This window comes from Toxorhynchites rutilus, chromosome 3, assembly GCF_029784135.1.
Source record: "Toxorhynchites rutilus septentrionalis strain SRP chromosome 3, ASM2978413v1, whole genome shotgun sequence".
Classification (NCBI taxonomy): domain Eukaryota; kingdom Metazoa; phylum Arthropoda; class Insecta; order Diptera; family Culicidae; genus Toxorhynchites; species Toxorhynchites rutilus.
In genome coordinates, this window is record NC_073746.1 from 161,675,449 (window position 1) to 161,691,614 (window position 16,166).

Consider the following 16,166-nt stretch of genomic DNA (forward strand, 5'->3'; position numbering starts at 1 on the left):
TCAACCGGGCAAAATCGATCTTGGCGGGCAGTCTCCTTCGGGAGTGGCGCTTAAGCTGCGCGCTTTTAAAGGATCGGCCAGCCCACGGCTACAGTAGTTCTACCCCAAAAACTCTAATTTTAATGTCTGCGACACTTGTAAATGAAGTCCGATTGAGCTAATATTTTGCTTCCGGTATATTATCGTACAAATTAACATTTCGCAGCGAGTTCTGAAAGAAAAATCGAGATAACTATTTGTATTGGCATCCAAAACCGTATTCCGAAAAAAAAATAAGTCCCAGAATGTCGATTTTTGACCAAAAAAAATATTCGAGATGACAGTAGAAAATTGATGAAAACACTAACTATGGATAATGGAAATCCGACGTGCCTCATGATTTTATTTTAGTCACATCAATGCCCTAGATTAATGAAGGAATTGGTCTGATAACTACTAACTGCTACTTGCGTAATTCTAATATCATAAAACTACATGTAGGAAGAGCACTCTTTAACATTAATATAAAATCCAAAAAGTAACTATTCAAATTAATCGCATGTCCATTTTGCCCTCACTGTCCGTCTTACCGCCCTTCTCGTACATTATAAAAAACAATTACTTTAAGGATAAATTCGTCGAAAATTTTCTGACACGTTCACCATAGTGATTTTTCAAAATATTATCAAAGTAAATGATTTTGGTTTGTCTAGTTGGAAATATGATCATGGTTTGCTCACTTTTTTTCAATGCTCTAGTTCAGCGCATCTGTGTCAAATCAGGTATTGAAATGTTTCCAGACATATAAATAAAACAGTCTTTTTCATGTTTTACAGTAGTTTCGTAGGATATTTTTACGCATTCACATGTTTTGGAGGTTCATAAAATCCACCTTCTATTGGTGGCAATCACCCCTCATTTGAGCTAACTTGTATTTTTTCATTCATAGATCCATTACAACATAATTTTCATTTTTATATACTTGTTTTTGATATGCGTTTTTTTCACAATTTAAGAGGTTTTTGCGGTACAACTTTTTAATAATTTGAAATTTTGGAATTATTAAATTAAGTTTTGAGACACAGTACTGTAGTACTTCGTTCGTACTACTTTTTATATATTCATGATTTTTTTATTATGTATCGAGTATTGAACGTACTATTTTAAGGCAAATAAAGTATACTGATTTGGAAGGAACATGTTTTGAAGGCGCTAATATAAATTTAGATGATAAATAGAGTGTTTTTTTCTAAAAAAACACAAATTTCCGGCATAAATTTGACAGGATGTTTTACATATTTAGTGAACATATAGTTGTGAAATCAAAAATCGAAACATAGAATGTTTCCAATTGTGATAGTAGAGCGGTGAAAATTATGTGACAATAAACATTTAAAATACCAAATGTCATATAACACCTAAACGTTTTTCACTTCCAAATGAAATCGACAAATTACAAAACATGAGTATTTTTGATTCGAATGAAAGTGTGTGTTCCGTTTGGGTTAGAGGAAATATGAGTTTTCCACAGCAATTGGGATTTTTTTGACTCAACTTTTGAAAAGGGCGTATCGATTTGATCAAGAGAAATCTTTGATAATTTATATTTCAAAAACTATGAGTCGTACAGAAATAGTGTCTTAGAAAGAGTTATAGAATATTGATGGTTGAATATGAAAAAAATGTACACTGAGAAAAAAAATCAGTACTCGTTTTTTTTTGTTTACAAAATAAAAATTCAATTTGCAATATCCAAAATACATATTTTTTAATTTTTTCATACAAAATAGAAGTCATGCAGAAAATTTAAAAAATGGGCCCAAGATGGTAAAACTATTTTTGACAAACTTTGTGAAGCATCGAATTTTTAGGAATTTTCGAAACTTCGAATTTTTGTATGTTAACAATCATTTTTAACCACAAATTATGAATCATGATGTGATTTAAAAGAAAAAAGGTTATTATCAATCTTCTTCTAAATGTAGCCATTCTCGAAATATTTAAAAAAATATTTCTAATTTATTGTCTTTTTTATAGTAAATAATCAGCAATTCCAAATGAAATCGACAAACGACAAAATATGAGCATTTTTGATTCGAATGAAAGTGTGTATTCCGTTTGGGTTAGAGGAAATATGAGTTTTCCACAGCAATTGGGAATTTTTTGACTCAAGTGTAACTTTTGAAAAGGGCGTATCGATTTGAGTAAAAGAAATCTTCGATAATTTTTATCTCAAAAACTATGAGTCGTACCGAAATAGTGTCTTAGAAGGAGTTCTAGAGTATTTATGCTTGAATATGAAAAAAATGTACACTGAGAAAAAAAATTAGTACTCTTTTTTTTTGTTTACAAAATAAAAAGTTGTTGGAAATTATAAGCGAATACATTAAATCTCTTGAACATGATGGTATAACACGACAAACATATTTAAAGGGCCTATTTACTATTAAAAAGACAATAAATTACAAATATTTTTTTAAATATCTCGAGAATGGCCACATTTAGAAGGAGATTGATGATAACCTTTTTTGTTTTAAATCACATCAGTATTCATAATTTGTGGCTAAAAATGATTGCTAACATACAAAAATTCGCAGTTTCGAAAATTCCTTAAAATTCAATGTTCCACAAATTTCGTCAAAAATAGTTTTACTATCTTGGGCCCATTTTTTAAATTTTCTACATGACTTCTATTTTGTATGAAAAAACTGAAAAAATATAAAAAATACATATTTTTTGATATCGCAAATTAAAATTTTATTTTGTAAATAAAAAAAAGAGTACTAATTTTTCTTCTCAGTGTATATTTTTTTCAAATTAAGCCACCAAAGCAAAACTCTTTCTAACACACTATTTCGGTACGACTCATATTTTTTGAGATATAAATTATCAAAGATTTCTCTTACTAAAATAGATACTATCTTTTCAAAAGTTACACTTGAGTCGAAAAATGAACCATAATGATGTATTCGGAAAAGTTGTTGGAAATTATAAGCAAATTCATAAAATTTCATGAACATGACGGTATAACACGACAAACATATTAAAAGGGATTATTTAATATAAAAAAAAAACAATAAATTAGAAATATTTTTTTGAATATCTTGAGAATGGTTGTATTTAGAAGGAGATTGATAATAACCTTTTTCGTTTTAAATAACATCAGGATTCATAATTTGTGAATAAAAATGACTGCTAACATACAAAAACTCAAAGTTTCGAAAATTCCTAAAAATTCGATGTTCCACAAAGTTCGTCAAAAATAGTTTTACCATCTTGGGCCCATTTTTTGAATTTTCTACATGACTTTTGTATGAAAAAATTGAAAAATATGTATTTTGGATATTGCAAATTGAATTTTTATTTTGTAAATAAATAAAAGAGTACTAATTTTTTTTCTCAGTGTTCATTTTTTCATATTTAACCATCAATATTCTATAACTCCTTCTAAGAAACTATTTCGGTACGACTCATAGTTTTTTTAAATATAAATTATCAAAGATTTCTCTGACTCAAATCGATACGCCCTTTTCAAAAGTTACGCTGGAGTCAAAAAATTCCCGATTGCTCATATTTCCTCCAACCCAAACGGAATACACACACAATTTTTTTAAATCTGCATTTTTAGGACGATTTCATTTGGAATTGCTGCGGACGAATGTAACAAAATTTGTAAAAAAAAATAATACTTAATTATTTTCCACATTCTGACCAAAAAGACACAGATAGAGGTATCCACTTGAAGTCAGGCCCGGAATGATTGGGCATCTCCCAACAAAGCTTCCGCATCTTTGTCAAAAGACTGAGGAGAAATAACAGCAGATTGCAGTAAATCAATTATTTTAAAATGTTGTCTTAATTTTTACCGTCTACATTTTTCTATTTTTATGAAATCGATTATTAAGAAAATCGTAAATTTATATTCATAAGACTAAACATAACAACATCTATTCTATTTATAGAATTATCCAATTTCGTATTAAAAAAATTTAAAATGCATAAAAAACGACTTTTTCATGATAATTTTATCGTAACAGTTCGGTTGAAAAATGCGATACAGCGATTATAGCGATCTTGCAAATTTCCGATACCATTTTTAAAGTACTCTTTCGGTTTTTCCAAAATAGGCCTCAGTCTTAAATTTCTTGCCAGCGAGCATTTTCTTCAGGTCTGCGAATAGAAAATAGTCGCTGGGGGCCAGATCTAGAGAATACGGTGGATGCGGAAGCATTTCGAAACCCAATTCATGCAATTTTACCATAGTTTTCATTGATTTGTGATTTTTCTATTTTTTTCACTATAACAAAAACTGCTTCACTCTCAATGCTGTAACTCACGAGCCAATCGACCGATTGCTATCAAATATTAACACGTATCCATTGAAAGATGTTGCTTTGTGATAGCTAAGTAGATTTTTGCAAGAGGCGCCATCTAGACGTCAACCTTATGAACTTTTCAGCCGAAATGTTAGTAATATACTATGAGTGTACTATGATACTATTTCTATTTTTTCTTTTCCAAGCTATTGAGAATGTCATGAAAAAAGACTACGTTTTTAGTCATAGCTCTTATAGTTTTCTTATAATCTTATAATTTTATAATTTGCAACAATACTTTTCATAGCGCTGGTGATAAGATTTGGGACCCTACGAATACACGAATACAATACAATGAATGATTTTAGGAAAATTTAAAAAAATGTTACAATATTACAAAAAAAAGGAATTAAAAAAAATATTAAAAATTTATTAGATATTTTCGTACCGCGCAGTTCTCGAAATGTTCTGAAAAAATATCACCAATATCACATATAGTAAAAACATAAATATACTTGTTTAAATATAAACTAAACCTGTAATAGCTCTTAAAATTCTAAAAAAAAACAAATTTTAGATATATATTTTTTGTACCGCGCAACACTGTTAAAATTCACAAATCGCACATATCGCATCGCACATTTCATATTTAAATTTGATTCTGCACATTCCGTAGATATGAATCTCTAAATCCCCTAAAAAATCAATATTTCGAGAATTTTTTGAGTACCTAAATTTTTGATGAAATTTTTTTTGATAATATTTCTCGATATGCCATTATAATATGCATTCTCAGTATTTTTTTCAAATTTTTATCTCGAAGCTGATTTGGCTTGCGGGAACTTTTTATTTCCATACCCGGCCAGCCCCTTTGCTTCAAAAGTATCAATAAAACCGTCAAAATTATTTCTTTTATATTAATTCAAATTCAATACAATATTATCAAAGTTCAGTTTTGGAATAAAAAACAAACGTTCGTTTGAATTGAAATGTAGTAAAACGCCATCATGGGAGTATTCTAGTGAAGTGGCATAGTTATTGGAGGTATTAGCTCTGCACAAATCATACATGATATTTTTAGTATCCATTATTTAGTTTTTGGGTTTATTATTTTTTTTAGTATACGAAGATAATTCAACGAAAAAAAAAATATTCAAGATTATAAAAGATACTAGCATGTGAAGTGAGGAATGATTTGATGCCCTTCTGGTCATCCGAAACGCAAAAATTCAACAGATTCTTGATCTGCAAAGACACCACTACAGTATGAACCTTGGACAAGCAAAAAAAAAGTTTTTAGCCGAAGTGGCGGCAAATTTTCACAACGTTGAGCAAGTTTTTTATTACGATTTAATTTTTTTTTTCTAAAAATTTTCATTTAAAATTCTAAAATTTTCTAAAATTGTGAAGTTAAATGAATGAATAGAACTTTTTATTGATTCTGCGATAGAGATATGTATAAAGAATGTTCACACTAAATTTGAAATAAATAGATTCAGTAGAACTTGAGATATCGTGTAAGCCAGTTTGGAAAAACTAGTTTCGAGAAAAACGCGTTGAAAGTTTCGAGTCAAGGACGTACTACATAGATTGGATAACGCGTCACTATAATCGATATAACTTGGTAGATAATTAGAATTTCGAAAAACCTTTCCAAGCAAATACTGTTAAATGTATAAAAAGAAATGTGAAGGAAAAAAATATTTTTTTTAGAATTTCTAGACTCGAATCCCCCCTTAAGCATAACTTACTCGATCAATATTTAAATTAACAGCATGGCATATGCCAAGGAAATACCCCATGTGTACGGAAATCCCAACCTGCAAAATATTTATGCTACAAAAACGACTTACCTTCACCTCCCGGAGATTCATTGCTTCCTCCCAGGAGTAGTACTTCCGCTTCATCCGCTTGATGGCTACCTTCTCGCCAGTGTCTTTGCGTTGACCAAGGACAACCGTACCGTAGGTACCATCACCCAGCTGACTCAATGTAAGATATCGATTCATGGTTGCGTGCCTCGTCTCGCTGCAATCAAAGCGCTCCCTATTTACACTCGCGTATACTATATCTGCACCGCCAGCGAGTTCTACATTTTCGACCACACTGAACGCATACTTTCTTGTCTTTCACGTCACTCACTCAAAAGTTTTTATTCATTTTAGAAAAGTTTTCCCATCGAAACACACTTCCACCGGTCGAGACATCCAAAGTAGTTCCAGTTTCGTGTCAACTGGCAATAACATCTCGTTTCATCCTGGCGCTAACCTCCTTATGGTGTCCTTTTGCTTGGGCCAAACCAAAAGTTCAATATGCAACATCGCGGGGTCGCATTAATATTCATCCCTCCTGTTGTCATGTGTTGCCCGTATTTGGGGAGAGGGGCGCTAGCTTCGGAAAACGTTCTGCTACCACTAGAAGAAGAATGAACAGAAAACAAGAATTGAATAAAACTTTTCCAGGGGCTAGGTTTGTTTGTGTCCTCAAACGAGGTCAGGCGATTTCATTTGTAGGTTGTGTTGTGGCTGAGGAAAATGTAAAAAGTCAAGATGCAGAAAAACGATCGGTTCGATGTCACCGACAGTCGGTTGGAAATTAGTTAGCATATAGTGCATTCAGAAATTGCATAACAATATCCTGACGCATAACAATATCCTGACGTTGCCGCTTGGTTTTTCATGATACAACTTTATCTTCAGTGCTCATTTGATTTTAACTAATTTCAAAAGTAGGTCGTATTCAGAACCTACATTGAGATTTTCATACCACTGCCAACCGAACGTTAAACGGTCAGTTTATTTCAAGATATAAATGACATAGATACTTACAAGACCTGATTTCAACAGTCCACCAGGAAAATATCATACTCTCTATGGAAGCATTGCACAATTGAGCACTCGATTCCGCCTTAACATCAATCCTAAAATAGGCTAATGAAACCGCAGACTGTGCAGGGATAAGAAGCCAATCAGATTGTGATCTAATTATAAACCCTCAATATCCGATGCATTAAATTTTTTATATCAAATTCGTTTAACTCCACCATAATTCAAGATATTTTCATTTGAATTTGATTACAGTCGATTTGGAATTTGGAAGAGGTATAAAAGACTTCAATGACTCGGAACCCCTGAAATGTTTGGACTCTTGAATAGCTCCAAAAGGATCCAAAAGACGTGTCGATTTCCGACATGGCATCTGAAAATAATCCGAATGTGTAATACAGTAAATGAAATGTTTTAACGTCTCATCTAATGCACTAATTATCACAAAATAGCAAGCAACTATACAATTATTGAAACAGCTCCCATTTTCCAATAGACTGTATCAACGCGAATTCATAGTAGTTCAAAACGCTGCAATTACTATTTTAGTAAGGAAAAACTTAATTATAAGTTTGGTATTGCATATCGCGGTCACAAAATGAAAATAAAACCCTCCCAACATGAACGGAAACATCCTATGCTGATTCATTTACTGAAAGCAACCTCAAACACAGATGTCTTGTTATCCCTTTGTTTGAATTGTATCCATTTGACCGTGAAATTCTTACCATAGAAGATGATAGGGTACGACGTTCTACCGTGAAAAGGGACCGTTGTCTGTCACACCTGCTGAATAGTTAATGGACATTGATAGGATACCACAATGGCGAATGGCGCCCGTTGTTTTAGAAGGCAAACAAATGACAAACATTGTATCGATTTATCGTGCAGTAATTTGTTATCCTCAAACAGGGGTCATTTCGTGGCAGATAGAAACACTGATTCAGAACCGAAACTATAGAGTCGTTATTCTGCTAAATAAACGGTAATCGATACACGAATGTCACGGTAATAAATATATGACGACATGCTGTGTAATAAGAGCTGCTCATCGGTCAACTACTCATCGGATCTTCATCCATAATACAATTTATTTACACGACGGTATTTATTTCCCAACATGTCACGGTATGAATGAAGGTTATGATCCATGTTATCTTGTGGCTCTAACAATATGCAAAGGTGACATTCTAGTATTGATCATGAATAATTTAGTAAGTGTAGCATGGGACTCCGAGTAATCCATCTGTTACGAATTTACGCATTAAGCTCATGAAATTTATTGAAATTTAAAAAAAACTGTGTATATTGACGTAGGACCATTTCTATGCCGGGGTGTAAGTTCGATGTTTCGAAAATGAGAGCGTTACACTTGGAGTGCAAGATTTTGAGCGACAATACATTTTAGCCTGCTGAACGGAGTGGTATGATAATCACTTCAGCCGAAGAATAAAATGTCCAAGAGTTATATGCTTGTTAACCCTTTGCGGTCCTTTGTCTGCTCTCAGCCACCACAGCAAGGAAGCATACTAAATACTTCATTCAACGATGTAATAGTTTACATTTTTTCTAAACGAAATTTAATGTCTAGTGAACTTTTTCACGAATGTTTATTGAGTTTCTATGAATAATGGGCAACGGTATTCGGAACAAACAAAATATTGTTAGCGTGGAAAGTTATGAGCATCTCTTTCAAGGGAAATCCATTCCGATCGCAATAGGTTAATTATTGACCCGATTTTTTTTTCAATGGCTTAAAAATTTAAAATTCACTCGGAAATTTATTTAGTTGTCATTGCGAAATGGGTGGAAATGGTATCACTCACTAGCCCAAACACTATGCTCTTCTCTCAATCCCATTTCTTTTCTGCAGCTGGATTGAACGGAGCATTTAGCGAAAAACTAAGTATCGATGATAATTCGAAACAGATTGCATACGAAAGGTACAATTGACTATGAATTTGATAGCGGAGAATACGAAATGTGCAGGAGTTATAATATCATGTGTTTACGAATGCCACAATCGATCGTCGTTTCCAATTGACGAGGGTATTATTTGTCCTGGTTTTTTCCGAAGAGGAATTGATTCCTACTTCGAGCGTCAATCATTCTTTTCCTGCTCAACGAAGTGGTATGGTAATCATTTTATTCGAAAGATAAAATGTCCAAGGATAATATGCCTGCTACTTATTGATCCGATGAACTTGTTTCAATAGCTTAAAAAAAGTTTTGAAAAAAGACTATTGAGACCACAAGAATCTGTGTATAAGCGAGTGCCCGCTTAAAAATCCATTTGAGGGACGACCATTGGGTTAACACGTTGGGCCCCGGATTGTTCATGTTACGCTTTCCATTCAGTCCGCATCAAGAGTATTTTCACAATATCAGTGTTGGTCCTCTCTCCCAAAGATATTTATTGTATCAAAATAAAATACTCATAATACATGCGTACATAAAATACATGCGTCTAGGAAGTAGTCACATATAGTAAAACAACCATATTCCTTTTTACTTTCTCATTTAGTAACTGTCGGTCTCAGTGATTAACGTTTTTCTAACGAAAACGTCGGTCCCTAGTGACCGACACGAGACTCGTGTTAAATTCAGTGTAAAATGTGACTTTTTCTATTTAGACCCTATTGGTTTGGAAATATTAGGCGATTTGCTTAAGAGGTCAAAATTACCCCCACTTACCCTACAATCTATATATGGGATGTGGTTTCTTCATACGACAGCGAATCTTGATCCCTACCTTTCTTCACTAACAGCAATTCTTTCAATGATAAACGCAGGAGAATCACACTATGATTGTGTCACATTTACCCGAAATACATTTTCCCGAACGACAGCTTTCCGAAAGACATTCACACGAATGTAACAAATACCCGAATGCGACATGTACCCGAATGGAAAATTTACCCGATTGAACATTTACTCTCCTACCCCCGGTGACTACAAGAACGTCTGGTCCCGTCGTTATCAATTGTTGAAAGTTAAGACGCGTCCACATTACGCCTATCGGCATCGTTCGACTTTAGCCGCCCGGTAAAGCCGAATAAGTGTGGACGTGCTGACCGGGCTTGCCAATGTGCCGAAAACCGACTCGAATCATACCGAACCCAACCCGAAACAAGTCGGTCCGGATCGAAGAAAGTCGAATCAAAACAAAACGAACTAAATTCGCGTTGACGGCATTATGCTTCGTGTGTTCGTGAAGGCATTGTGCTTCGTGCACCCGATGGGACGTCCACATTACATGACGAACCGAATATGCCCAGTACAGGCCGATCGGCATCACCACCAAAACTGTACTGTGTACAGTCTACCCAAGCCGAAGGTCTAAATTATTTTCGATTATTATATATCGATTATTTGATATGATAATAGTCATTCCAAATCATAAGTGATAAATTTACTAAAATCATCTGTTATAGAGATATTTAACATTTTATTTTCATAAATTGTTCACGATTCACCAGCAATAGCAAAAGGTTTTTTGAAATTTGTGATATTTTTTCACATTTCACTCTCTGAAGCCAAAACGATTGAATAAACGGTTCAGAAATTGTGAGAAAAAAATGAAAAAGGATCAGATTTAAGAAGAACAATGTACTGCAAGTGTACCTCCAACAACATTTATTCGAACAATTCTCCAACCAGAAATTTTCCTCCAAAATTCCTGTTATAATTTCAAGTTTTCACATAAAAATTTGTTTTCCCCATAGTTCTCATGTTGATATTTCTTTTTTAAACGGTTTCATTTAGCTTGCCCTGTTTGTAGCATGTTTGTATGTTTGTAACATTTTTGTTCGTAGCGCTGTCTCACATTAATAGAAATTTGACCCCCTTCCTGTTGACCGATTGATCTGAAATTGGGAACACAGCTTTATCTCTGCAATCATTATAAAAATGCGTAACTGTCGCTACAAAATGGCGGATTACATATTTTTTCAAAACCCCACCAATGTGGATATCAAATGAAAGGGATTGACTAGTAAGACACAGATATTTATAAAAAATGCACCTTCACAAAATGGCGCCATATAAATTTTTTTTCAAAATCCCATCAATATGGGTATCAAACAAAAGGTCTTGACTAGTAGAACACAGTTATTTATGAAAAATGTAAATTGAGATGGCCACCACCACTAAATGGTGATACATATATTTTTTGACGTAGGACTACGTCTAACCGGAAGATATAGGGGGTAAAATGAAAATCTAGGCACCGAACATGTGGGAAAAAATGAAATATTTTGAACTAATATAGCTCGAGTATTTCTCAAGAGATCGCAAAGATGTTTACACAAATTGATAGGAAATATTTCTATGCATCCATCATAATGAACAACATTTAATTTTCGAGCATTGTCCAAAAAAAGGCACATAGTGCGCCTCATTTTGATTGGTACAATTTGTGCCCTTCAATTGGTTCCGACCAAAAGGAGTCCTACTTCGGTCATGTCCCCGCATTGCCCACCCGCCTTTTTTTCAATACCCCATCAATATGGGTATCAAATGAAAGTTTAGAAGTTTAGTTTAGAATTAAGATGTGAATTTCGGAATAAATAGGTTCAAAGCAAGGCTAATATTTTGATGTACAATTGACATTTGAGCGGGTAAAAGGAAAGGAGTGTAAATGACTTGATCAATTTTCTCTTCATCAACTTTTGACGTAGGACTACATCTATCCTTTCAATAAAAGGGCCCATTTCAATATGTCGGTGTGAAAAAGTGTTCAGTTTTTGAACACTAATACCTCCTCAATTAATGAATGGATTTTGGTTCCAAATACACACATTGATAGGAAATATCCTCAGCAATTCTTTATATGCTACCCATTATGGTTTTTCAGCTCATATAAAGTTCAAATTGATGAAAAATTGGAAGAAAGAATTCCCTACTTTCCCATTCATTTTGTCTGCGCTCCCGCAGCAAACAGATATTCATTACAAGCAACCACGGGTACGGGCGAAACGTATGGACAAGGTGAAGAAGGGAGACAAAAAAGAAATCTATATAAATAAAAATGTAAGGCAAAATCTGTTGGTAAACGGAAAACCCGAAGAAGGGATGGTTCGATTTTACCCTTCTTTATTTTGTTGTATTCGTCTCTTCCCGTAAATCAATATAGTGGAGAGCAAAACCGGAAAATTTTCGGAAAACTCTGAAGGAAGGTCGGAAAATTCGGAAAATTGAATTCCCACATGTATGAAAATTACTTCATAATAAGCGTTGTTAGTTCATACGATGTTTGCGCTATCGAAATAGATTTTGTTCGTAAGTGGAAATGGATTTTCAGGCGAAATAACGCATTTCTATATCTTATATCTATAAATAAAAATGTAAGGTCAAATGTGCTGGTAAGCGCAAAACCCGATGAAGGAATGGTTCAATTTGAGTCATCTATATTTCGTTGTATTCGTCTCTTCCCGTGGATCAATAAAGCGGAGAGAAAAATAGGAAAATTCGAAAATTAGTCCGTTTGATGTTGGCGCAAACGAAATTGATTTTTGTTCGAAAGTGGAAAAAGATTTTCAGACGGAATAACGCTACAACGTTAACTATATGGCTATATAAAGTGAGCGATGGTGGGCTTGGTCACATTCTATCATCGGACGCCAAGCAGGAAAGACGCTATCTTGAAATTGATGTTCAGCATAAGAGATATCGCTGCATTTGCCGGGGATGTATGCGGTGCGATACCGCAAGAGTGAGAGACAGGATTTCAATGGGATGTGGAGCAGGAGAGCCTATAGAAGTGTGTTAAAAGCGTCGCGCCGGGTGAATGATGGCTAATCGCGCTCGATTTGATATAATGCTGGGGTTTTGAAACGGTTTCATTTAGCTGTGACACATTTGTATTTTTGTATGTAACATGTTTGTCTATGGCGCTGTACCACATTAATTTGACCCCTTTCCTGTTGAGCGTTTGATCTGAAATTTGGAACACACCTTTATCTCTGCAGTTATTATAAAACTGCGTATTTCATTATCTTGAAAATCCAAGATGGCGACCGCTACAAAATGGCGGTTACCGGTTATTTTCTCAAAGCCCCTTCCATATGGGTATCAAATGAAAGGGATTGACTAGTAGAACATAGTTATTTATGAAAAATGCAAATCCAAAATGGCCACCACCACAAAATGGCGGATTACATATTTTCTCTAAACCCCATTAATATGGGTATCAAATGAAGGACTTGAACACAGTTATTCATGAGGAGTGCAAAGTCCAATTATATCACGATACCAGACGGTAAATTCCTATTACGATATGCTTGCCATCAAGTATGTGTTCGTTGCCGGCTGAACAATAACCCCTACAACGTTTGCACGACAAATTTTGATTTTTTCGTATTTGAATCTAAACATTTGAGTGTTTGCTGAGTGCTAAGGTTTTATTTTATCCTTTGATTTTTTTTTTCTGTAATTTTGTACATGAAAAGTTGGTCATTCTGGGATCTGTGCCCCATGATATTCGAATAATGGACACCTCTTGGTGTAGTCCTATGTCTCTCCGGTTATGTCCCCGACATTACCCACCCGTCTTTTTTCTTTTTATATTAACTTTGCTGCTAAAACATTACAATTTGAGTTTACTATAGATCAATTCCATGCCAAATCGGCCGACCGCTAACCCTAACCTCTCCGTTTTGTTTTTAAATCTTGGTACTTATGGCGGAAACTACCTACATTCACAATTTTCGTTATCATATGACCAACTTTAATTACGGCTGATTTTTGAAAAGGCGTATCCAAAATCATTGATCTTTCTTTAAAAAAAAAAATCGCTTTTAAAATAAAATTCAGATGTCTCATTGATATATAAAATTATACATTTTATTGATATATAAAAGTTTTGATTGACATTAAGATTTTTAACAGTGTATTTAAAATGTTATGTTTCTAAACAGTTCTTCGATTTTCCAACAACTTTGTCGAACATCATAGTCATATCAGACATTTAGATTTTGAGTTATTATTTTTTTAAAGAAAGGTCAAAAATTTTGAATACGCCCTTTTCAAAAATAAGCCGTAATCAAAATTGGTCGCATGACAACATTGACAAAATTGTGATTTTAGTTAGTACCAAGTTTCAAAAAAATTGGGGAGGGCCGGGTCAAATGTTGCTGTTTTCTGGTCGAGTTGGCGTGGAATTGCTCTATAGAAACCGACCTATCGTCCAAATTATCTAATACAGTTGAAAATTTGTTTGCAACTATGTTATGACCAAAAGAGAGAACCGATGAAGAGAAAATCAAACATGTCACTAATATCCCTTTCTTTTTGAGCCCCTCATTTAATTTCCGAAATTCTCCTGAACCATTTCCAGTGAACATAAACATTAACAAATAAGGAGAAACCTTGAGCTTATCATATTCCATAATAATGCAAATTACAATGTTACTCAATTACTTATACTCGATATCAACAACACAAACCGAACGCAAAATCAATTTTCCGATACATAAAATCTAGCAGCGTTAAATTTGTTCATCGCTGCAAATTGCCAAGTCATTGCGAGAGGATTCAACTATATTGTGCCCCGATAGAACTTACATGAGTACCTTTCCACCCTCAACTTTCACTGTATGCTGCAATAATTTTGACGAACATCACTCAACCGCCGCTCAATAACTACGCGGCACCCTTCGGCTGTAAACATCCCTCGTGTGGCACATGTATTCCTTTCCCCTCGTGACTAACCACTTTTTGTTTGCGTGAGGTCAACCGAAAAACTACGGAAACGCGGCATTCTTCAGAGCCGTTCGAGTCTTACCCGATATAGGCGGAGTATTTTCATGACCTCGTTGTTTTATTAAACTAATATACTGTTCAGCCTGTTCCTTTTCATTGCCTTATTCTACACAGTTTATGATTCCAACGAGGCGCCTATGTTTTCACCACTGCGTTTCTCCTTACGGTTTGATATTTTTAGCATCGCTCGACGTGCGAAGGTAAACGTGTCAGTTGGATGCTATTTTGCATTGAAAAATACTTTGCACATAATCCTGCGAGCTCAACGAGTGACACTGATAAATGATCGGAAGCGAGCCTAGCTCATTATACCGAAGCCGAGCCCTATGATCAATCCAATTATGTTTAATAACCGATAATTTGCGCTGTTTAGATGAAGAAACCAGAAACGACAAGGTTTAAGTGACACTTTATTGCACTAGGCCATTATTTGCCCACGTTAACTTTATTGGTAGAGCCACTTGCATTCACCATTCGGTCCATAATATTCGTCTTGCATATGTTTTCACAATCAATACGGTTGATTCATGTTCCTTTAATTGAAAGTTATCTTTCACCACCCTTTGGTACCAATTGCAAGAGACAATTATGAATAATCATAACGAGGCCATCCTATCGATTGCTCAAGGGGAGCTTTTTTCTTTCAATCCCCGAAATTCATCGCTATAACTTTTTTGCCAAAACTGCAACAAGCACTGAACATTCAATTAAACTAGGAAGCAATCGTACCAAGTTCCACTCGCAAGATATATTGTGACATCGAACTCTCAACACAGTTCACCGTGGAATGAAACAGACGGAAACGCACCTGGCGATGTCTAACCTTTGTGTTATGTTTACTGGTTACCTGGGAAACCTACAAGTTTTCCATATCCAGTTTCATATTTTCCGCTCGGTACTGCACTTTTCTACATCGTCACTCTCTCTCAGCAACTATGCAAACTTCCTGTTGTAGTCTTAAATAAGCTAATATTACAAAATAAAATCCAATATAACTTATATCAACAATGCCAACGGTAAAAATTACGTCTGATCTGTTTGAAAATATGTTTTCAATGATTCTCCGGAAAAATATTATAACACTTGTCCATGCGCACTGAAATTGTGTTGCTTTTGTTTCGGTGTGTAATTAGTACAGTATATCATAGCTCATCGAATATATTTGAAATTAAATTTACAAATCGACCGTTTGCTTTCGCACAAACGGAAAAAACACGATTAGCCCACAGTAACAGTTATCAAACTTTAAATCTGATTGGTTTCGATTTGCCATTTTATAATTTTA

General features: G+C 34.4%; 1 protein-coding gene across 6 annotated transcripts in view; it reads right to left on the minus strand.

Annotated features, from left to right (window-relative positions):
• Nucleotides 1–15,922, minus strand: part of LOC129778308 (serine/threonine-protein kinase dyf-5) — a 47,369-nt gene extending 31,447 nt beyond the window's left edge. Inside the window, exons 1-2 of one of the 6 annotated variants that reach the window (XM_055785132.1) lie at nt 15,742–15,922; nt 6,149–6,709 (exon numbers count right to left, since the gene is read on the minus strand). In XM_055785132.1, the coding sequence (XP_055641107.1) occupies nt 6,149–6,304 (156 nt within the window). In that variant the 5' untranslated portion in view covers nt 6,305–6,709; nt 15,742–15,922. The other 5 variants (XM_055785128.1, XM_055785127.1, XM_055785129.1 and 2 more) reach the window with 5 other exon arrangements.
• Nucleotides 15,923–16,166: the final 244 nt, after the last annotated feature.